This window comes from Chrysochloris asiatica, unplaced genomic scaffold, assembly GCF_000296735.1.
Source record: "Chrysochloris asiatica unplaced genomic scaffold, ChrAsi1.0 scaffold00043, whole genome shotgun sequence".
NCBI lineage: Eukaryota > Metazoa > Chordata > Mammalia > Afrosoricida > Chrysochloridae > Chrysochloris > Chrysochloris asiatica.
In genome coordinates this window covers 17,157,327-17,180,619 of record NW_006408561.1, presented here as the reverse complement: position 1 = coordinate 17,180,619, position 23,293 = coordinate 17,157,327, and the positions used below count along the sequence as shown (strand labels likewise).

General features: G+C 42.1%; 1 protein-coding gene across 2 annotated transcripts in view; it reads left to right on the top strand.

Moving 5' to 3' along the window:
• The first annotated feature begins 1,361 nt into the window (after positions 1-1,361).
• The window catches only part of MECOM (MDS1 and EVI1 complex locus), a 782,704-nt gene continuing 760,772 nt past the window's right edge, over positions 1,362-23,293 (top strand). For both annotated transcript variants that reach the window (XM_006861811.1, XM_006861808.1), the window contains exon 1: positions 1,362-1,772. Coding sequence is in view for 1 of the 2 variants with exons in the window: in XM_006861808.1 (XP_006861870.1) it covers positions 1,736-1,772 (37 nt within the window). In the remaining variant the exon portion in view is untranslated. The remainder of the gene's footprint in view (positions 1,773-23,293) is intronic.

Below are 23,293 nucleotides of genomic sequence, written 5' to 3'. Positions count from 1 at the left end.
CCTTTGGGGTTGAACTTTTCTAACTGCCCTCCCACACCCCTAGACTTAATTTGACAATAACCGCCAACAGGTACTACTGGACATTCTAAATGGCCCCACTTTCCTTCCCCTGATTTTGCCAAACTCATGTCTAGGATCTGCTTTTCTTTTCTTGAACACCAAGGATGTATTGTTGCAGCAGGAAACTGGAGATTGTAGTTTTCTTTTATGCTGTCTGGCAGGATTTGCAACAAATATTAATGGGGACATAAATAGCTCATGGAAGGTATTGAACAAAACTGTTTAATGCAAGGAGGTTGTAGCAGGAGAAAATCTATACGTAGTTGGGATTGATTCATACCTTTAACCCTGCTAGCCCCTTTAGGAGTTTCCTATTTCTGCGTGCCTATCTACATTGGACGGTTCAAGTTCACCAGTCGAAACTGACTTGATGGTACTTAACAACAACATATATATATATGTGTGTGTGTGTGTGTGTATCCCACAATTAAAGCGAACTTCTGAGGTTGGGGTGGGCCTTTTCACCTCCCTCTTGGTCTTGAGACCTCTGAGGTTATGGATGTGAGTTAGTGAAAACGGCAGGCAAGCTGAATTGAGCAGGAGACTGTAGGGATTGGGGAAGGGGGGCGGCAGCCACGGTGGACAAGGCCGGAAGGTGACATCCGACCTCAGGGAGTGCTTGACATCTTGGATGTCAATTGTCCACATCTATGAAGTTTGACTTCTAGTGTGGCGCTGTAGGATCATGACTAGATTACGAACAACAAGGTCAGCGGTTCAAACCCACCAGCTGCTCCTCGGAAACCCTCTACAGGATCGCTATGAGCCGGAACAGAAGGCACTTAACAAAAACAATAATTTGGTCTGAGGATCAAGAGTGATCACTGCTCCTCGGTGGATGACTGCACCAATAAAACGTTCAGTGTACCAGCAAATGATGGTATTACAGCCCAAATCGGAAAAGAAACATTTATTCTGCTCCAACTTTGAAAGCGGAAGCCGTAATAGCTTCAGTAGCAACAGCAGCAGCAGCGGCAAAAGCAGATTTCCCGGAGTTCAGGATGATTCTTACTTTCTTCTGGGTAATTCGCAGGGAGGGTTCATAGTCATTTATTTTCCTATGGGAAAGATCTTTAAAGTCCCCCTCCCCCACTTCTTGCTTTCCATCATGAATGGTATAGATAATTTTCTGCAATTTATAATGGGAAAAATAATAGTAGGTTTATTGGTAATTTCAACACGGAAGACTTTCTGTACCCGAGCCTTTTCATTTTTTTTTTTGGGCGAGGTGTCTGTTCCCCTCGCACGCTCCCCGCCCCCCCTCCGCCCTCCCCGCTGCTCCTTTTCTCCGCCTCCTCGGCGATTGCCATCTGACAAGATCTCCAAATCAAAGTGATAAATCGCTCCAAACTTTTTTGGCGGCGCTGAGATGTTGGAGGGGCGTGTAGCGCGCATGTGCGAAGGTGTCCAAACTGACAATGCTGGAGAGATAGCGAGTGTGGATTGAGAGAAAGGGAGAGAGGGAGGGAGAGAGAGTGAAACAGGGAAAGACTGAGTGAGTGCGTGGAAGTGTGTGTGTGTGAGAGAGAGAGAGAGAGCGAGAGAGAGAAAGAGAGAGAGAGAGAGAGGAAAAAGAGAGGATTGAGGGAGGGAACGAGAGAGCAAAAGAAGGAAAAGATCCAAGAAAAAAAAAAAACCCCAACCACACACCAGCGGCTGCAGGACTGGGCACAGCATGAGATCCAAAGGCAGGGCAAGGAAACTGGCCACAAGTAGGTGCAATATCCCTTTTCTATTGGCTTTCCCCCCCTCCTCTGCCATCTTGCATATCTGTCTTCAGCGCTCCGGGAGGGAGCGCGGGATTGCCTCTAGCTCCGGGGCCCCGGTGGCGGGCAGGCGCAGCGCAGCCCCAGCAACCTGCGGGTTCCAGCCACCGAGTCCGGCCGTCCGCACTTTCGCTCCTGGTTTAGCGCCGGAGGAGCCGGGGCAGCTCTCAGCCAAGCGCACGGGCCAGCAGTGGCTGTTCCGGGGTGGGGGTGGGGGTGGGGGCAGCAAAGAAGCGGGTGGGAGGGAGGAGAGCGCGCGAGAGCGCGCGGGAAGGGGTGGGGGGGAGAGTAGAGCCTGGAGAGTCTCCCCCTCCTCTCCCCTCCCCTTCCCCCCCAGGCGGGGGAGAGTCGCCTCTGGCCAACCAGCTAGTCCCGGGTGTGGGAGGGGGGATGGAGGATGGGGGGGCGGGCAAGGGAAAGTAACATTTTTGAGCCTGGGTTTGTTTCTGGGGTTAAGGGTGGGTGACAGACTCCGAGAGAGCCGTGGTGGCTGCGGTGGCGGCGGGCGATGGTGGCGGAGTTAGGAAAAGTTGCGAGGCGGCTGCTGGAAGTTGCGCGGGCGGGCGGGCTGTGCAGAGCTGGCTGGCTGCGCCGAGCTGCGGCTGCGGTAGTGGGCGCTATGTGCTAGGCGGCGCGCTTCAGTGTGCGCGGCGCGGCGCGGCGGGAGGACCCTGGCGGGGTAGGGAGAGACGTGGGAGGAGGCTGTAGTGTGTGTATGTGTGTGTGTTGTTGGGGGGAGGGTAAGGGTGCATTGGCAGAGCAAATCTACCACCTCCCTGAAGCCGCGGGCAGGTGGGGAAAGAGGAGGCCCTGCGAGAGCGTGGAGAGCTGGGAGTGGAGGGCGCGCAGCCATCGGCGACAACCGCCGAGCATAAGAGTCAAGAGGGCACTAGCTCCGGATTGGCGGGTCGCCGAGCGACCCCCAGCGGGCGAGCTGCGGGAACCTTAGACCCTAGTGAGGGCATCGGCGAATTCTCTAGCTCTCTCTGGGCGCTGCCCCAGGCCCGGGTCATTCACCCTCCCCGGCGCCCCCTGCCTGTTCGACGCGGAGCGGCGCCAAGGGGCGCGCGGCGGTCTAGGTATCCGGCTGTGGCGGTGGGACTCCTAGCTTCCATTCTTCCTGTAAAAGTGTTGGGGGACTGGTCTGGCATTTCCCGCCGAGCCGACGCGTTCCGATACGGTGAGAACTTAAGCCAGGACTGTAGGCGACTGGACTGTGTTTGTCTAAATGCTTCGACTTGTAAGGACCCGCGACGCCGAGACTGGAGCCTCCTAGCGAGAGCTGGAGCTGCTCAAGCGGGGCACAAGCTGCGGTTAGCTCTCCCACTCTTGAACTCGCTAAAAACAAAGCTCTCTAATTGTTTTGTTGTAATACCAGAGAAAGGCGAGATAGAGATGGGATACTTTGCTCTGTGTAACCCTCAGTGTTCTACTCCCTTACACAGAACGGAGTACGGCGCCCCCTCGCCATCTAGCCTCCGGTGTCCCAGCGCGGAAGGCTGCGGCGCCTTGCTGGGCTGCTTTTCTCTGGCGGTGGGTGCCCGCACTCCAGCCCACCCAGATAATGTGACATCGTAGGCGCCTTTCCAGTGAAGAACACTTCAGTTCTCACCCAAGCACTCCCCCAGTCCTCAATGTTTCCTTTCTCTGGGGTATCAGGGATCAACCTAAATATTGGGCTCTTTAGGTCATCAGGCCATCTGTTTTTCTTTTCGTTATTGTTCATTTCACTTCTCGGTGACAATGTCAAACCGCACCAGTGGGACAACTGTTTTTCCTGTTTGCTTTCACATGAGGTCGATGCCTTTATTTTCATCTGAGAACAATAATGTACATATACTTGGAGGCCTGGAGAGGCTTCAATTCCGACTTAAGTCTTGGAAGTGTGTGTGTGTGCGTGTGTGGCGGGACAAGGTGAGGAGAGTGTTTCAACCTTGCTTAAGTTGTGTGAAATGAAAACCGAAGACTGCGCCTCGTTGCCCGGTGTCCACCGAAATGAAAGCAGAACAGAAAGCCCTTCGAATTTTCTCCAGCAACTTTTTGGACTTTTAATTTCCAGGATGTATATCGTCGAAATTAAAATCTTCCCTCACGTACACCCCACTCAACATCCAGTTTAAATCATGTTTCGTGCTTCACTTCTGAACTGTTGGTACTTGTCATACATTTATTTTGTTTCTAAGGGCGACGCTGCCTCTTTCTGATAATTAGACTCGAACACTTGAAAAGTTTTCTTACTTAGCTTCAGGTTCTCGCTCGCGTTTTTAACAACTGTTGCCGCAGCAGCTGCCTTACTCAGAAAGAAGCATTGCTTTCTGCAGTTCTTCGGTTACAATCTGGGTAATAAAGGAAATCATACTAAAACTACGAATTTTTATATTTTAAAGCGGCTTCCTTTCCCCGAGTAGCACTGGAGTTTCCTAGCGTGTGGCAAAGAGAGTCTGTGACCTTTGCGGTGCTATATAGTCCAGCGAAAACTTCGTCGCTCTGTACCCACTATTTCCTTCTATTGCTGAGTTATGAAGAGTCAGAATAATCAGCATACTTTAAGAAACAAACCTTACATTTTTCGTGGCAAATGTGAACATTACAGTGGAAACAAATTACACAGAAACCTTGTTTTTTTCGATTGCTTGTTATTCTTTTTGTCAGTTGTAAAACGGTAGCCGTAAGCCCTGACTCGGTCTTGGCTACGGTACAGGAGCCTATGGACCTAGAGGAAGGACCACAGACCCTAAAAGTACCCAATGAAGTTACACCCAGAATGAATGCATAACTCAGAATGAATGCATAACTCATTCTCCAATTTGCAGGGCTTGCTTTTTACTCAATAGTTGAAACCGATACATTTCTTTGAAAATCTTTAGGAAGAATTTTAAAAATTAAAAGAATTAGGGAAAAGACTGACATTCGTACTGTATAAACGCTCTTGTCTTAAAGTATCTTTATGCAGGGGGCGGGGACACAAAAACAAACAAACAAAAAAAAACCCCGAAAAGTCAAGCAAACTGACAATGAAGGAGGTTGCCCAGTAGTTTTCTTGGGCAACTAGGATAGCACCTGGGCCGCACCAGATGTGAGTTGCCATTGTTATTCTCCCGAAGGATAAGAAAGAAGCAAGGTTGGATACGACCAGCAAGTCTAGAGCCCCAAACCAGCATGTCTAGAGTCAAAGGAACCCCCTACCTCACTTTCCCAAGTGACACCGGGCAGGATTTCAATCACAGCAAATAATGAGTTGCAACGAGTAACCCTCCTTAGCTACCGGTCCCCCAGAAGTCTCGTAAAGACGCAGAAGGCGATGCGATTAGCAAGACAGCGGCGAGGGGGGTGGGCACTTGTTACTTCTATACTTACTTGATCGCTGTTTAAAAACAGGCTACGAAAAGTAAGAAAGGTATATGCCGATCCTCTGTCCTGCTCTTACACTCTTCACCTTAGTAGCCCAATGCCTAAGATTATAAAGGGAACGCATGTCTAGATTTCAGCATGCACTACTAGTGCGCTCATCTATTTGGGTTTTTCTTCATCCTTAAAAAAAAAAAAAAGATTAAAACACAGCTTTGCTGTTGCTTTTTAAAAAATACGTTTACTTGTTTATTTTAAACTGTTTTTGAGGGAGGAAAAAACGCTAGCGCAACGGAGGCTGAGGCCCCTTCTAGGAAGGTGGTTTATTTGCTATTACTTGACCATTACCCCGGCTTAGAACTTCTTTATTGAACTTGGCACTTGGAGCGCAGTCTTCCTGAAGCATTTCGATGTGTTTCGCCAAAAAGAAAAGAAAAGAAAATTCTGTATTTAGGGTAAGGTTAACAGCTTTTCACACACTACCCCTCCCCCTAATCCTCAACACTGGAGAAGGGAACCGTTCTGGAAGGCTGGAAAAGCAAGGCTTAATTTTTCAGATTTTCATTTGTAGGGACCAAGGCGTCGCAGTTCTTGGCGACGGATGTGTAAGTGTGACTGTGTCCTTGGCCGGGTAGCTCAGCTCCCAGGTCTTCTAAGTAGAGGCCTCTCCTGCACGTCCTCTAGCCAGCCGGGCCTTCTCCGCAGACAGGCGTTTACCATGTAGCATGTTTATTGAATAGAAATCAACACGCTATTTCACAGTATTTTTGGTATCTTTGCTATCTTCTTATTCTTTTTTTAATTTGAAGGTAATATGTCTGTAAGCAGTTTCTCTTTAAACAACTTGCCATCTGGGAGTTTCTTTTATTTTTGGAAGTTAGGACCAGGTTATCCGAAGCTGCAGACATGGCCTGGGGCAGGAAGGCCACAGCTGAGGACGCTTGGCACCGTCCTCCCTGGACAACTAGGGCAAGAGTGCGCCCACTTGTTGCGTCCCCCTTCCCCTCCCCAACTCGACCCCCTTCTTTCCTCTTTGGACTCTCTCTCCTCACTTTACTTTGTCTCCGCAAGAAGCGGGCAGTTGGGTGAGGAAACCACTTGTCATCTTCTGGTCCTGGCTCCTACCTTGTTACCAAGGTACCCAGTGCCTGATGGAGCCCTATTCCCAAGAGCTGGGTGTACACTCCTACTTCTCACCCCAAAACAACCTGGTATGAAGAGGGTAGACCCTGGTGTGAGGAGGGGGCGGGGTTGAGGAAGCCTCTGAGAAGAGGGAGGTTGTGCTCATCAAGGGAGTCACTTCTTCGCTCCCCCTCTGGCTGCTCTGCTTGTGGCTCCGACGCTTTGCCCAGAACTCTTCTTTCCTTTCCAAACTCTGAGGTGATGTGTGCCTAGCGCCCTGCTTCCTTCGCAGCCGGGTTTGCATTGGTGTGCACACACAAGCATACACACACAGTTCCCCGGGTCCGGGAACATCGGGCTGGGTAGGCCCCTTTCTAGCCGCGAAGAACCAGAGATAGAGGGGCTTGGGAGATATGGGGCAGGAAGAGACAGTCACACAATAATAATGCCAGGCACATTTTTCTAGAGTGGTGAGTTAAACCTAACTCGGTTGAGCCGTTGCTTTAGGCAGTTTATAAAGTGTTTGTTAATTCTTCTTTTCTTTTCTCCTGGTCGGCCCACTGTGAATCATTCGTGACTTCTCTTTCTAAAATTAGGTTTTTGCCTTCTCACTCTTCTGGCCTTCGAATGTACTAGGGAATTCGCAAGAACATTGGCTATGTAGCGAGAACAAGTGTGAGGAAGAGGATAAAGAGACAAATTGAACTGAAAACAAGATAGGGAGAAAGGAGAAAGAAGCAGTGGAGTTTGCACACAGATTGGTATTATTGGCCCCTCCCCCTACAGTAAATGAAAAATGTAATCCTTGTTAATTACCTTTGCTTACATGCCATACAAGAAACTTCAGAGATGCTTCTACACAGGGAAGAAACTGTTTACAAAACTCTTTCAAAAGTGTGACATATTGCTGGAGTTCAGCACTAAAAAGCTAAACACACTTACCCTTCTTTGAAGTGCCCTGGCTGGGACCGCTTTTTTGAGTGCGGTTCAGATATTGCTGTGGGTATAACTAATGGCTTCTACCTATTTAGCTCAAGTGGGAGGAGAGAAAGGACTGAATTCCTTGTCCAATGGGTCCCTCTGGAGACCAGTTCCTGGCTTCCGGCCAGTTCTGTACAATGTCAACATTGAATATTTGAATTCCCAGACTCTATTTAACAAGTTTCTAAATAAATAAACTCATTGTATGTCTGTGTTTAAAATTATTTCACCTCTTTCATAAAAGCTACAGCATTTTATTACATGGACCTTGCAAATTGACCTTTTTAAAAAACCAAACAAACAAGCAAACAGATTAAGGCATTTTAATATCCAGACCTCCACAATATGTATATTGCAAAGCTATTCTTTCATGTGTAACAGGGTAGGCTATATTTAGAGACATCTTGGGTTCTGTGTGATGTTATAATGAATGATACTAAAAAAATAGGCTAAATTCAGAAAGTCGGTGAACTATTAATCACATTTAAAAGAAGGCCAGACTGTAATTAGATTTTTGGTAATTTTGCTATTGGATCCTATAGGGGGCAGAGAGTTTCACTGATGTGCCCTAAATCGGTGTCTATATACAGACTGTGTCTTTGGTACTGGTAGCTATAGAACTCTGCCCAGATACAGTTTTGTTTCAGGGCATTTTTCCTGTATCCTTGTAGGCTGGAATATACATAAATGTTAAGCTCATACTTTAAGAACCATGATGATCCTATGTGTTTCCTAATCCCAGCACCTGATGAACATGTTACATTTTTATTCAGATAGGGCATACTTGCTCTAAGTATACAACTTTAAAAAGAAAAGGCATGTTCTAGTCTTCTTGCAAGTGTGAGGTCCCACCTGGAGTTGTTAGAAAAGAAAATGGATTTATTTGAAATTATATATATTTATATATATAATACAATGTTATTTTAAAAAAATGGCATTTGAAAGGGCACATAACATTTAGCTGGTCATGTGGAGAGCTGAAAGCCAAGGGAAAAAATACCCTCAACTCATGAAAACCCTAAAATAGATTACAATGATCTCAGTCATTTTCATTTAAAAAATAATAGCCATGATTAAAATGGGGGGAATGTTTTACTTGGAATAATAGTCTTCTGCATTATTATAAAAGCTGTTTTGTGGTAAAAGAACTGTTTCATTATAGAAAATAAAAAAAACCCTGAAATTTTAATCAAATTCCTGAATCTTCAAAAGCTCATTTTCTGGAATTATGTCTTATTTTGATTTTAGTTATTGTTTTTATTCATTAGCAAGCATGCTTTTGGTTTGTATTTAGTCAAATCATTGCCTACTGACTTCTATAATGATTCTAGAGGAGAAATTTTATTTGGAAAATAAAATTCATTATTTTATTATTTACTCATTATCTTAGTTAACACCTCGCTAGGTGTCACTAACTGTATAACAGGAAGAACCAAGCTTCCATAACATTATTCAAGGATCTGCTTAAAGCAGTTAATTTTGTGTATTACAGTTGTTCAAATTTTGCCATTTATGAACGTCTTTGTACATAGCCTTGATGGACTTGAGCACTGGGCAGACTTATACAACAAATATCCACAAAGTTCTTCTGTGTGCTAGGCCCCATGCACAGACAAGCCATTTCCTTGCTCTCAAGAACATTACAAACATCTAACTAGAACAGAGCTTGAATCTGGGTTGGTGCTTAATTGAGCAGCCCTGTCATCCTCAAGTTATTGAATTTCTCTGAGCCCACAGTATCTTTACTTGAAAAGTTGTTGTTGGTGTTGTTAAGTGCCATCAAGTCGATTCTGACTCATAGCAACCTTGTATATGGTTTCCAAAGAGCAGCTGGTGGGTTTGAGCTGCTAACCTTGTGGTTTGCAGTGCAGTGCGATCCTAGAGCACCATAGTAGGATTCCAGGAGCCCTGTAGGCGTAATAGTGTCTCTGTCCTTGAGCTAGGAATCCTGGTGTACTCTGTAGGATAAGCACTGGACCACAAGGTTGACTTGAACAGAAAGATCCAGGCTTCAAACTTATCACTACTCCTTGGAAACCCTATACGGGATCCCTGTGAGTAGAAATCAACTCAGTGGCACATAACAGCAGCAACATGCTTGGGCTGAGAGTTGAGGTGAGGGATAAATGAGGTGCAATGTGTGGGAAATACTTGGGGAGCACTGTAACTCTAGGATAAGCTGGTCCATGGGAGAAAGAGGAGGCTTTCTGCTCCCATAAATATTTATGGTTCAGAAACCCTATACAGGGTCGCTGTGAGTCAGAACTGACCCAAAAGCCTTTACCAATTTAACACAACAATGGAAAACACCTAACTCATATGCAGATACTCAATACATTTTATTTACATGTCTTGCTATTTATCAATTGAATTTTCTGAAAAGGAATTCTGAAACATCTCCCCTACCCTTTTTTACATGTTCTTCGCTTTCATCCAGTGTCCTGGTGTGGTGCTGTAAGATAAGCACTGGGCTGCTAACTACAAGGTTGGTGGTTCAAACACATCAGTTGCTCCTTGGAGACCCTGTATAGTATTGATATGAGTAGGACAGTACTTAATAATAATGCTATCATCCAGTCTCATGTTTTGAAGTATTTGCATGCCTATAAACATTTTGTGTGTCTTCTCAATCAACCATGCCTTCATGCCCTTAACTTGAAGGGAAGAGATAGCTAACATTTGGCACATTAAAAGGAGTCCTTCCTTACCTACTATTGTAAAATAGACACTTGAATGGGATAGAAAGGAATATCAGGAAACATCATTACAGAAAACTTTTAGACCAGTCTTCAACTTGTAACTGTTTGGAATACCTAAAGGGGTTCTAGTACTTACCCAGTGAAATAGGCTTCCTGCGGAACCTTCATAGTGTATAGAACCTAGGTGGAATCCTGGGCCCCATCTAAAACCTTCTGAGGTGGGATATTTCCACTTGAAAGGACCTGGAGACCAGCCAGGAATGGCTATAGGAACAGAAGATATGTCCTGAAAGAAAGACCAGCAGGAAAAGACAAAAACAAAAACAAAAATGGCAGTTTGTTTGGCTATTACAAGAACACGCAAGTTGTTCACTAGGGAGCCATCAAGGCAAACAATCAAGTTCCTCAGTGCACACACCCTTCCAAGATTGAAACTTAAAGGGAACACACAAACAGGAATGCAAGCTCACTGGTGACCACGTTGGTCTACATGCGAGTGGAAGTGGGGGAAAGTCAGATATGGATTAAGTTCGACCACATTCCATGTTCTTGTAGACCTGGAGATGAGAGAGAGAAGAGGAAGGGCTGCTTGGTCCAAAGTTTGGGGAGATTTGGGAACTCCTGAGCCCTTGGACATTGACCTAGCCATGAAGGGCTAGAGCTGACAGTGAAGCATTCAGCTGATATGAAGTGAGGGGAGATGCATAAGAATGCACAAACTTGCAAATAGCACCCATTTGACCTAGCTTCCATGTTTTATGACCAGAGCTCAATTAGTGGAAGCTAAAGAAATTTGATAAAGGAATCAAGTGTAAATTGCTACAATTTGATGAGCTTGACCTACACTTATGGATGTAGTAGATTAAAATACAAACCAAGAAGGAAGGAGTCTTCACATCAAGGATCAAGGCTATCCCCTTGGTGTATAGGGTTGATACGGATGGGCAACTTAGACACTGGCTACCTAAAATGGGATGGGGTGGGGGGAGGTTACAAAGGCAAGAAGTGGCTGGCTTGCAAGTTTTCAAGAGCAAGAGGGAGTTTAGTTTCAGAGTATGTAGGGGGAAGGTAAAATCCCACTGAAAAATTTTCATTTTATGTAGATGGGTCTGGTGAAAGAAAATGGGGCTAGGACTCTTTCGTTTCAATAGTGAGTAATTGTTATCATGACTAATTGAGATGGTCACAACTGTAAAGGTAGAAGTTTTGTACCATAAAGGGGGGTGTAGTTAATCTTACATTCCAGAAACAGAGGACCTTAAGACCATCAAAAGAGAAGGGCATGAGCAAAACGTGAGACCCTAACCATAGAAGCAGCAACACCAGAGATGGAGGCAGAGGTGATGGCATGGAGAGATAGAGCAGCTGAGTACTCTAGACTCATGGAAAGAGAAAGGCTGTCTACTGGTGACCAGGAGGCAGGCTTGCAGAATGTGCCCTCTGTTTTATAAAATGATTATATATTCCTGAGTGTTTTTGTGTACATAAAAATAAACAACAAGAAAAAATAGGAAATAGATGCAAATACTGTTGAATGATGATGCATGGAGGGGATTGTAATCATTGCAATGAAACAAAACACGATAGGATGAGTGCAAAACCGATGTTCTCCCATGTAAACTATCACTCAATTCACAATAAAAGCTTAAAAAAAGGAATAAACTAGTGCTACAGGCAATAGAATGGATGGATATAAAAATATTTATGACGAGTGAGTGAAAGAAGCAAGACAAGTATACATTCTGTATGATTCCATTTATATAAAATTATAGAAAATGCAAGATAATCATTGTTGTTTGTAAGTGCCATCGAGTTGGTTCTTACTCATAGCTATTCCTGAATAGGGTTTCCTGAGGAGTGGCTGGTGTGTTTGAAGCACCAACCTTGAGGGTAGCAGTCCAGTGCTTATCTTACAGCACCGAGGTTGCCTAGGGTCTGGAGTACAGGACGGTAGGAGAAAGCAATGACCAAGGGCACAGGGACATGTTTTGGAATGGTGGATCTGCTCATTATCTTGATTGTGGTGATGGGGGTATATGTGTAAATGTCAAAACTTAATAAAATGCACCCTTTAAATACAGGCTTAAAAAAAAAAAGCATGATGGTGCAGAGCACTAAGTGTTGGCAGTTTTCCTTGGGAGAAAGATCAGACTATCTGCTACCATAAAGGTTTATCATTTAGGAAATCCTATGAGCAGTTTTATAGGAGTCCTGGTATGGCGCTGTGGGTTAATGCGCCAGGCTGCAAAGCCGTTTGAACTGCAAGGTTGGTGGTTCAAGATCACCGGCTGCTCCTTGGAAACCCTATACAGGGTTGCTATGGGTCGGAATCAACTTGACGTCACTTCACAACAACAACAACAACATGAGCAGTTTTACACTGTCTTACAGGGTTGCTTTGAGTTGGAATCAAATCTACGACAGTGGCTTTAGTTTCACATACTAAATCAAAATAGGCCATATTCTGAAAATGAAACAATCCCCTTTTTTTTGTTTTTGTTGTTGTTACTGTATAAATGAAGGGGCTGAGATTTCAACTTTTCTTCACTGATTTTGGCATTGTATAGGCACACAGTTTATGTTGTAGATACTTTCTAGGTGTCCTCAGATTATAATCTCTCTAGCATGAAAATCTGACCTCTAATGGAATGAGTTTATAAATCCCTTTGCTGCCCTTGCTGAGTTGTGCCTCTTTAAATGAGTGGGGACTAGATGGGAGCTTGTGAACATAAATGTCTGCAGGGATGGTAAGTGCAGTGAATGAGTGAAGAACCGTAGGTATAAGTACTAGCCTTTCTCCTACTTTTATTTAAAAATTTGACACGCAGGCTTTGTATTCTGGGACAAAAGACAGTGGTAGGACTGTGACAAACTGGGAGATCAAGCCCTCTCTTAAGAGGGTAACCACTATTTAGCTCCAGCTCACTGTTGCTATTTGGGGTAAGGGGAATCAGTACTGCTAGGTCTTCCAATTTTTAAGAGAAGCCAAAAATCACATAATTAAATAATAAGTGAAAAACAAATCTTATAGGCCCAACCAAACACCTCCGACTGTTCATGGATCCTAAATTTTGCTATGTCTGGGTTAGATTATTTCCAGGGGCTCTTCAAAGTTTCAACAAGTATCCACAAGGATTCCTGAACATTACCTTGTGTTTTTAAGATCCATATCTTCCTCCCTCACCCCAAAGTTAATGTCTTTGTGTGTGTGTGTTTTGATAGATGGAAGTACTTATTACAGAATCTGATATCTGGCCAATTATCTGAGGAAAAAAAAGTTTTTTTTACGGCCATGTTGTGTCTTTTGTTCCTGCTACGCTGTTCCATCATTTATTGACTTAAGAAAATAAACTGAAACATTCCCTCCTGTTCTTGTAGTCAATGGCCACCATTTTTTCTTATTTCTCACTAAATCCAGTTCTTTGATTTGTAGGCAGGGCCGTGAGCAGTAGTAGGTCATTAGGAGATGGTTGGTCATATATGGTTTTCCTTAGTGGAAAAAGAAGTCATTTGGCTACTGTGGGTGTAACAGTGGGAGATTTTCCCCTTGCCTCCTACTAAGGTCCAGATGTTTTGTTCCATACCTGTGTAATTGGAGAACCCAACTGATCCTTAAGATATGAAGTAAGATGAAGAAATTATTTTTTAAGGGATGAATATATTATTTGACAAGAGTGATTCTCCTTGCAAGAAGGTTATGTCTGTTCAGAGAACATTTGAAAATAAGCATGTGTTACTCTGTTTATGAGGAGCCCAGGTAGCATAATGGGTTACCAGTTAGGCTGCTAACTGCAAGGTCAGCAGTTCAAATCTACCAGCTGCTCTGTGGGAGAAAGATGAGGCTTTCTGCTCTTGTAAAAAAATACAGTTTAGGAAACCCTATACAGGGTCACTATGAGTTGCAACAGTCTTGAGAGCACACCACGACCACCACCACTCTATTAATTATCATTGAGTTGTATTTCTAGAAGAGGTGGTAGGTGAAAAACAGGTAAAATTAAGTCTTAAGGATTAAAAGGGCAAAATATGGCAATGGAATACTAATGAAATGGACTCTCCAAATAAAAGTTGGACTAAGCATTTTAGACTATCTAAATCAGTACTATAGTCAATGAATACTTGTAACTTATCAATTAACATTGTTGAAAATATCAGACAATGAAATGCTTGCAAAGGAGACTTTAGTAATAAATACTTGTAAAGGGGAACATAGTAATTTTAACATTGAGTCATATTTATAAGCATTATCAGTAGATTATTGGATACTTACCGCCAAGTTTTATACCTGCCACTGACGCCCAAATTCCTTAGCTTGGCCTTCCTGAGGGATAAGAATATGAAGGTTCTGGGCCCAGATTCAGAGTTAAAGTTTCCTGGGTTTAAATCCTTGCTTCACCATTTACTAGCTAGGTAAAATGAAGGCAGGCCACTTAACCTTTCTACATCTGTTTTCTAATGTTTGCTGTGGAGATACTTACTTACAAGGGGACTTCAAAGAGCTTGTGATGTTCTCTTATACCGCATGTGAGGATTTAATAAACGAATACATTTAAAGTACCTTAAAGGACTCCTGGTGTGGAACTATAGTATCAGCACCGGACTGGAATCCACTAAGTCTGCCTTTCAGATCTACCAGCTGCTCTTTGGAAGCACTGTACAGGGTCACTATGAGTTGGAACCCAACTTGATGTCACTTAACAACAGCAACAAATAAAGTAAGGGCTCAACACATGTTCATTATTATTTCATTCCTTGTTTAGGCTTTGTCTCTCAACTCAAGAGGGTTCTGTCAATTCAGCTAACTTGTTTATGCATCCTGCTCTTCTCACCCTTTGCCAGTGTACCCTTGTGTTTTCACCTTCCATTCTTTGACCATGATGTTGCCATAGTACGTGAATCTACCCATACTGTCCTTTGACCATCAAAATCTAACCCTTTCTCTAAGATTTAATTTAAACCTTTCCTCCTTCATAAGGCTTCTTTTCATCTCTCCTGGAAACATGATTTCCCTATGTCTTTTCTTTCCAATAATATGGAATTATTTTTACCCACCATCATTTTGGAATTTTTATTGTAGGATTCCTTGTCTTCCCTGTATGTCTTATTTCTCTAGTGAAACAGTAAAACTCTTGGAGGACTCATTTCTGTTTTGTACAGTGCCTAGTACTGTACTTTGTACATGTTGTTGTTGTTGTTAAGTGCCGTCGAGTCAGGTCTGACCCATAGCGACCCTGTACAGGGTTTTCAAAGGTATAAATCTTTACGGGAGTAGAAAGCCTCATCTTTCTCCCGCGGAGCGGCTGGTAGTTTCGAACCGCTGACCTTAAAGTTCGCAGCCCGATTTGTAACCACTAGCAGATATCAATACAATTAGGTGATGGTGGTTAGCGATGGGTTTTGGTGGATTATGTGAACTCCTTTCATTTCTTTGCCTATAAAACCTGCATGGTCAGGTAATGTCAACACTACAACTCTGGACTATCTGACAATTTAATTGTATACTAAATCCACAATTGACCTATTTTAACAGTGATAAACCACCTGGAAAGTTCATTTGGAAAGTAGAGTATCATTCCTAATTTTCACCAGTCACGTTGCCCGTGTAGGCATAACCCATGACTCCTCACTTAAATCATATGTTATTATAGATCTACACTTGATCTTGAAGTTTATGGAAACTCTGTACTGAATTTGATTCTGGAGAGTGTCAGTGGAGTCAAGAGTGAGATGGTGAAACATTTTATGGATTCATGTAATTCCCAGAGTTTAAGGGTGTCAGCTTCATGAAAATCATCAGAAGGCAAGTTTTTACATAAATCTTATTCCCATTTTTGGCAATATTAATATATGGCATAGCAAGGAAGTTTTCAATCTACATTTTTTGAATTTTAGCAAATATGTAATTTATCATATTTTAAAATATTCATTCATGGTTTAAGTTTCTTTCAAACAATAAAGGCTCTCATATAATATGATGTTGCATAGAACCTTGCTTTACTGATTAAGTTTACTCCACTCACTCACCTTTGTCCCCTTAATTCAAGTCAACTTAACTTCTTCCTCCTTCCTCCATTTCACAAATCTCTATGGAAAAAACCAGAATGATGTGTGTCTTGGACACTTATCTTCAAGCCTGGAACAACTGTAGGGTTTCAGTGCCTATTAAGCATGTTCTTATACCAAGACCAGCCACGTGTGACTTCTTTCTTGTGTGACTGCTCTTGAAGTATTGGGAACCTCTCTGAGTGAAGTCAGAGATGAAGAACTTCTTGGAATGAGTGCTGATGGCAGGCTTTATCTCTGCCAGGTATATGAAATTAAATAGTAATAAAATTACTCATAATAAAATGATGATAAAAATGAATGGGGAGATGGAGTGACATTTTAGTTTCTGCTAGGGTCATGGATCCCAACTTATTTTGAGTCTCAGGTTCCTTCAAGAATTTGATGAAAGATATGGAAGATTCTGTCCAGAAAATGCTTATATGCATAAAAACTTACATACAACTGCAGCCCTTTATAGATTTCTGAATTCTAGCCATAGACATTACAGAGGTAGACCCATGTGTTCACTCTTGATTCTCCCTAGTATGTTTATTATAAAATGTCTTTATCAATCTGCTTTTTTCCCACTATTTTAGAAACTTCAATTTTACTGATTTCAAAATTTACGCAAACTTACGGCTAATAATTTAAAAACTACTGGAATGTTTTCACAAAGAAAATGGAAAGTTCTCTATAGTTCTACCTCTTTCTTTGACCACATACCTCCTCTAGGTGACTATTCATTGTTTATTAAAGAGGTTCTGTCTGTTTTCCCATACATTTATTAATACATACATATCGATTTATAAATTTTATATCAGTTTGCTTTTTTGTTATTAAATTTTTAATAATATACCTTGGACCTTTCCACCTGCCAGTACATATCGATTGAACTCATTTTTTTTTTTTTTAAAGATAACACATCTTCCATTGTTTTTTTGGATGATATTTGGGTAGCTTTTAGTTTTCAGAACAAAAGACAAGTTCCCCAAAGCAGGACTATATGGGAAAATGAAAGTGAGTCTACAATTAAAGGAAGCTTACTTACAGTTAAGGGTGAAGTGTGCTGGCTTCTGAGACTACCAGACACAGCAGGGCTCTGGGAAGTTCATACAGGCTTGCCTCTCCATGTCAGGACAGGTCACACTTCCAAGAATCCAGACCTCCTAGGGGACCAAAGATCTGAGTCTACAGCTAAGTTACATCGTTGTAAGCTCCATTGTATTATCTCAAGCTTTCTGGATTGCTCTCAACCTCACATTTATACTTCTTTTCCATCTTGTTCTGCTTCCCAGAACAGAATGCAACTGAAATCAATCCATACAGAACCAAATGGATAGGATAAGTTATTGTCAGTGTTTCAAGTGTCAAATTTTTTGGGAAAAAAAATCTAATTTCTTTGTTTGTGTGAGACATTATGTTCAATACATTGCCCCATCCTGTGTGTACACCTTAAGCTAACTGATGTGACTAGTTGAATGCAGATAGTATCTGAAACCAACCAGAACTTTTGGATGCTCTTTAGAAAATTACCCACACTAATTTCTAACCTATGAGTTGGGAAGGCAATTTTATAGGAGCATGTTTTTCTCTGGGCACCAAGACTATGGGAAAAAATTTATAATGGAAACTGTCTCTTTACTTTCAATTATAGCATCAAAATATGACAGTATTATGTTACACATAAAAGCCCATCAGATGCAAAAATTGAGGTTTTGATTATAAGTTATAAACCAAGACAGAAAACTTTCTGAAAAGTGGTTTTCTTTGGCAATGATATTGTTGATTAACTATAAAGATTCAGAAAAAATTAGTTCAGCCCACTGTTTTACACGGAAGATTATGAAAATGGAGTAGCTGGGTATTGGCTCTAGTGGGAAGTATTTTGTTTATTAAAGTTCATCTGATTATATTAGGTTAACAACATACTAGACATTTTAAATTGAATTTGAAAATATACCATTTAAGGAATCAATGAACATATAGTCATATAAATCTTTTTTAGGAATTAATTTATTTTGCAAGTTTGGAGTCTTTGGAGTGTAACATTTGTTCCAAATTCCAAGATAAATATACATATATATTTTGTGGAAGCAAAAAGTTCTTTCCTTGGGGCATTACTCTAGTTAACATTCTTCAGAGTGTATTTTAAGTGAGATCAATTAAATCAAGTCACTAAGTAGTTATTGAGTGCCCATTATATGCAAGGCATGATGAACAAAATCTTAGCAACACTCACTTTACTGACAATACTGAACATCAGAATTTGACTTGCATACGTATATGCCTGATAATGGTTTATTAACTGAGACCTAAGATAAGGCTTTCTACTCCCGTAAAGATTTACACCCTCGGAAACCCTGTACAGGGTCTCTATGGGTCGGAACCCACTCAATGGCACTTAACAACAACAACAAGATGTTGTTGGTAATTAGTGATTACAAAGTGGTTTTGTAAACTTGGCTTTTTGGCTAAGTGTTTGGATTAAAATTGCAAAATCACATACCCAAGAAGCTGGTATGGCATTCCACACATTTCAGGACTTCCATCCGAAAATAATACTATACTTCATTTCTCTTAACATCTGTCAGATGTGGAGGTCATTGCCTGCCACACAACATTGCTTGCAAGTTAATATTGAAACGGCTTTCATTCAAGATACTTAAAAATAAAACAAAGCCCTTTATAAATACTTGCTGTTGGTGACTATCATGCATCAACACATTGACTGCCTGCAGTTGCAAGTGATGGGAAGGCAGCAGTAAACAACATGGACAAGGTCCTTGTACCCAGGGACTTTGGGAGAAGATAAATGTATAGAGTAATATTACTCATGTGTGGTGAAGCAGGGTAACCAGCTAGAAGTACTCAGGGGGCTTATTTTAGAAGGATGGTCAGAGAAGTCCTCTCTGAGGAGGTGTGCCATTGAGCAATGAGAAGGATGTTTATGAAATGTTTGAAGTGTGGCACTTAACTACTTGCCTTAGTCTCTGTCCTAGGGCAGAAGTAAATCAGGTGCAAAAACACTGAATTTTAGTTCAGTTTTTCCAAATTCATTAGATACCACATATACGTTTAGGAGCCTTGGTGGTACAGTGAGTTAAGTGTTGGATTGCTAGCTGAAAGAGCCGCAGTTCAAAACCATCAGTCACTTTGCAGAAGAGAGATGAGGCAATCTGATTCCATAAAGACTGTTGTTGTTGTTAAGTGTCTTTGAGTCGGTTCTGACTCACAGTGATCCTGCATAGGGTTTCCAAGGAGCTGCTATTGTGTTTGAACTGCCGCCTTTGCAGTTCCAACTGAACTTGTGGTTTAGTGCATTATCCTTCAGTGCCACACCAGGACTTCCCATAAAGATAAAATCCTTGAAAACCAAATGGAGTTGTTCTAACCTGTCCTACAAGGGTAAACTATGAGTCAGCATCAACTCAATGACAGTGGCCTTGCTTTTGGTCTCCACATTTTTTTGGTTCCACTGCCTGAGAAATAAAGGTATTTGTGACTCTTCCTTTATACATGGAGTCAGAGTTCTGTATTTGAGCTGTGAACGCCGAGTTAATGGCAGCATCAGAAGTATATATTAGGCTTCTTGACCCAGAATTCAATCCAGTTAAATAAATCTTTTTTGAATATATATTCAATAGCCCGAGCTAAATCTGTGTTGTATACTGAGTATATATAAAGAAATCAAATGTTTCCTGCCCTTGAGGAACTTGCAGTCTATTGTGTGAGACAGAAATATACACAGATGACTTCAGTACTGTGGGGTGAGTACAAGAACAAGGGTGTGATGGACCTTTTCCTGTTGAGGCACAGTGATATGTGGGACCAATGGGATAGCCTGATTTCACATCTAGTAAAAATTCTTTAACTTGTATCCCTCTAAGTTCAGATTTTTAAAAATTTTTTATTTGTGAGTTAAAAGCTTGCATATTTTCATGCATCTTAAGGCATATTCTTAAATTTATCTTCAGAGCCTTAGGATGAAGGAAACTAGTACATTAGAGGTGCCATTAGATGCTTCCTGAAAGGTATCAATATCCACCTATCATACTTGTCTGTGGTTAGGGAGAAGCTGGTTGTAATACAAGAGTAAAATGTAGGCTGCACCTCAGGTGTATACTCTATAGCCTTGGGTTGGCTGCAGTGGGGAAATTCCTCTTTCCACGCTTACCCGTTTCAGACAGTTTAAATCTTTGTGCCTTTAGAGCAGCATTTCCCATCATAAGTTGATGAAGTTCTTTTAGGAGGATCTCAAAGAGTATCCTTCAATTGTGATCTTGAATCAGAACTTCCAAACTACCCTTTGTATGTTTTCAAAAGGTGCATCTTACTTGTAGGCTCAGAATGATTCCAGAATAAGACAGTGCTAACCTGAAGACTAGGAGTCCTAGTGCAGTGGCTAAATTCTCGGCTGCTGATTGAAAGACTGACAGTTCAAACCCACTCAGTAACTCCACATGAGAAAGACCTAGAATTTTGATTCTGTAAGAATTATAGCCTATGAAACCCGACAGGGCAGTTCTGCTCTGTCCTATAAGGTTGTTATAAGTCAGAAGTAACTCGACGGTACCCAACAACAACAGCCTGAAGACTGACATGTGGTCAGAGAAGCCGCTTGTCTCTCAGGTTGGCGTGTGATTTTGCTGTTAGCAAAACAGTAAGAAGAATAAAAAGCACAGCTCTCTCATCCAATTCCCTTTGCCAACCATCTTGCTGTGTTGTGTGTTGGTATCCAAGCCAATGTTCCAGCCACTGGGCTTGGCACAGAAAGGACTTCATCCAACATCATTACTGCTGAGTCTGGTTTGAAATTCTGAGCAAAACTCCCCATTTGCCTAAATGCTAGTGACTTCAGTATCCCGTTAATAATGTTGCAATATTAAAATGCCAGCAAAAATGTTGTTTCTAAGCTTCTTTGGCCTGAAAATCTTAGGCCAAAATGTACGGTAGATGGATCAGAAGAGGATGGAAAATGTCAAGGTAAAAAGCATTTTACATCTAGAGTTTTCAGAGGATCTCATGATCTGTGTATCAAATCTCTCTTCCTGCCTTTGAGTGGTTGGTAATCTTAGTCATCAGGGTTTTATTCTCAAGAAAAGAAATTGCTCTGATACCTAATACAATGCACTCACCATAGTTAGCCTTCCAAGTGAATCTTTGGCATTTGCCAGGACATGGAGACTGCTTCCAGCTAATGAAGAACATGAACTCTTTTTCCTGACTCTATCAAACCATCTCAATACACTTTGTAGTTAATGATCACTTTCAGAAATGGTCTCTGCAGGGTTTAAAACCCTATGTATCTTGAAGATAGACTTTTTTTCTCTTTTTTAAAATTTAAGTGTGACCATCTCAAAAATCCAGCATATTTTAGGTATCAGGGGGAGATCCTGACTGGGGAGAGATCCGGACTGGGGAGAGAGAAGAAACGGATTTGAAGCCCAATTTTGCAACTCACCAACCTGATTGTTTTTGGCTAGGACACTGACTCTCAGAGCCTCAGTGTCCTCAAATATGTGATAGGAACAACAATTATACCTGCTTGGGCTTCCTCCAGATTTGTTAGGTGCCAGTGAGGTGGTTCTGATTCATAGTGATATGTACAACAGAACTAAATTTTGTCCAGCCCTGCACCATCCTTACCATTGCTGTTATGCGTGAGCCCTTTGTTGTGGTCACTGGATCAATCCATCTCCTTGGAAGGGAAGGGTATTCCTCTTTTACCCTGACCCTCTACTTTTCCAAACATCATGTCCTTCTCCAGGAATTGGTCCTTCCTGATATGTCCAAAGTATGAGAGACAAAGTCTTACCATTGTCCTTTCTAAGGAGCAATCCGGCTATAAGTCTTCCAAAACATTTGTTTGTTCTTCTGGCAGTTTATGGTACTTTCACTATTCTTTGCCAACACTACAATTCAAGTGCATCAATTCTTCTTCAGTCTTCCATGTTTATTGTCTAACTTTCATATGCATATTAAGCGATTGAAAATATCATTGCTGACATCAGATGGATCTTGGCTGAAAGCAGAGAATAACAGAAAGATGTTTGCTTGTGCTTTATTAACTATGCAAAGGCATTTGACTGTGTGGATCATAACAAACTATGGATAAAACTGCAAAGAATGGGAATATCAGAAGACTTAATTGTGCTTCTCAAGTATCTGTACATCCTTTAAACTGGTAGTAGTGGTGGTGATGTGTTGTGAAGTTGGTTCAGACTCATAGTGACCCTGAATAGGGTTTCCGAGGCTGTAAATCTCTATGGGTTCTGATAGTCTCACCTTTCTCCCGTGGAACCACTGGTAGTTTTGAACTGCTGAACCTGAGGTTAGCAGCCCAACTCCTAACCACTACTCTACTAGTAATGAATGTTAAAATAAGATGACATACATGTATGTACATATAAGCTATTGTAACTGTAAGGCTCTGATTAAATTTAATACGTGGTTACATTGTTATTAGCTTCTGTTCTATTGTTCCTCAGCTTCTAGTGACCCCATGCAAAATGAAATGAGACACTGTTTGGTCCTTGCCATCCCTATGAGCAAAATGGATCAGACTGTTGTAATCCAGAGGGTTTTCATCAGATGAATTTCAGAAGTAGATCGCTACATTCTTCCTAGTCTGTTTTAGACTGAAAGCTCTGCTAAAGCCTGTTCTGCATCCTTGCAGCATGCAAGCCTCCAGTGACAGACAGGTACATGAGATGCATTGTCTGGGAATGGAACCTGGATCTCTCATATGGATGAGAAGAATTCTCCCACGGGACCGCCATTGTCCCCCATATAATCTTATAAATTCTAGAAACTATAGACTAGTAAAAGTTCTAGGGAGAAATTAAGAGTGACTTTGGCGTCATATTATCTATGTTGAATCTTTGGCTCTACCACTTCCTACCTATATGTCCGTGGACAAACTGTGCCTCAGTTTCTTCATTTATAAAATGGAGATAAAAATTTTTAAATTAAATAAATGTTTTATTGTGTATTGTGTGATAGTTTACATGGAGGAACATTAGTTTTACATTCATTCTATCATACATCATTTCATTGCCATAGTTACCATCCTGTCCATGCATCATCACCCAGCCAAAGGGTATACCCCACAGGCGCCCCCCCCCCCCCCCCCGCCCCACGGTCCTCAGCACACAGCCCCTTTCCCTCTCTGGATCTCAAGTCCCCAGCCACTGCATCTCTTCACGTCATCTTCTCTTTCTCCATCTCAGGCCTCACTGCTTCTCTGGGTGGGGTCCCACTCTCCTCTCTTCT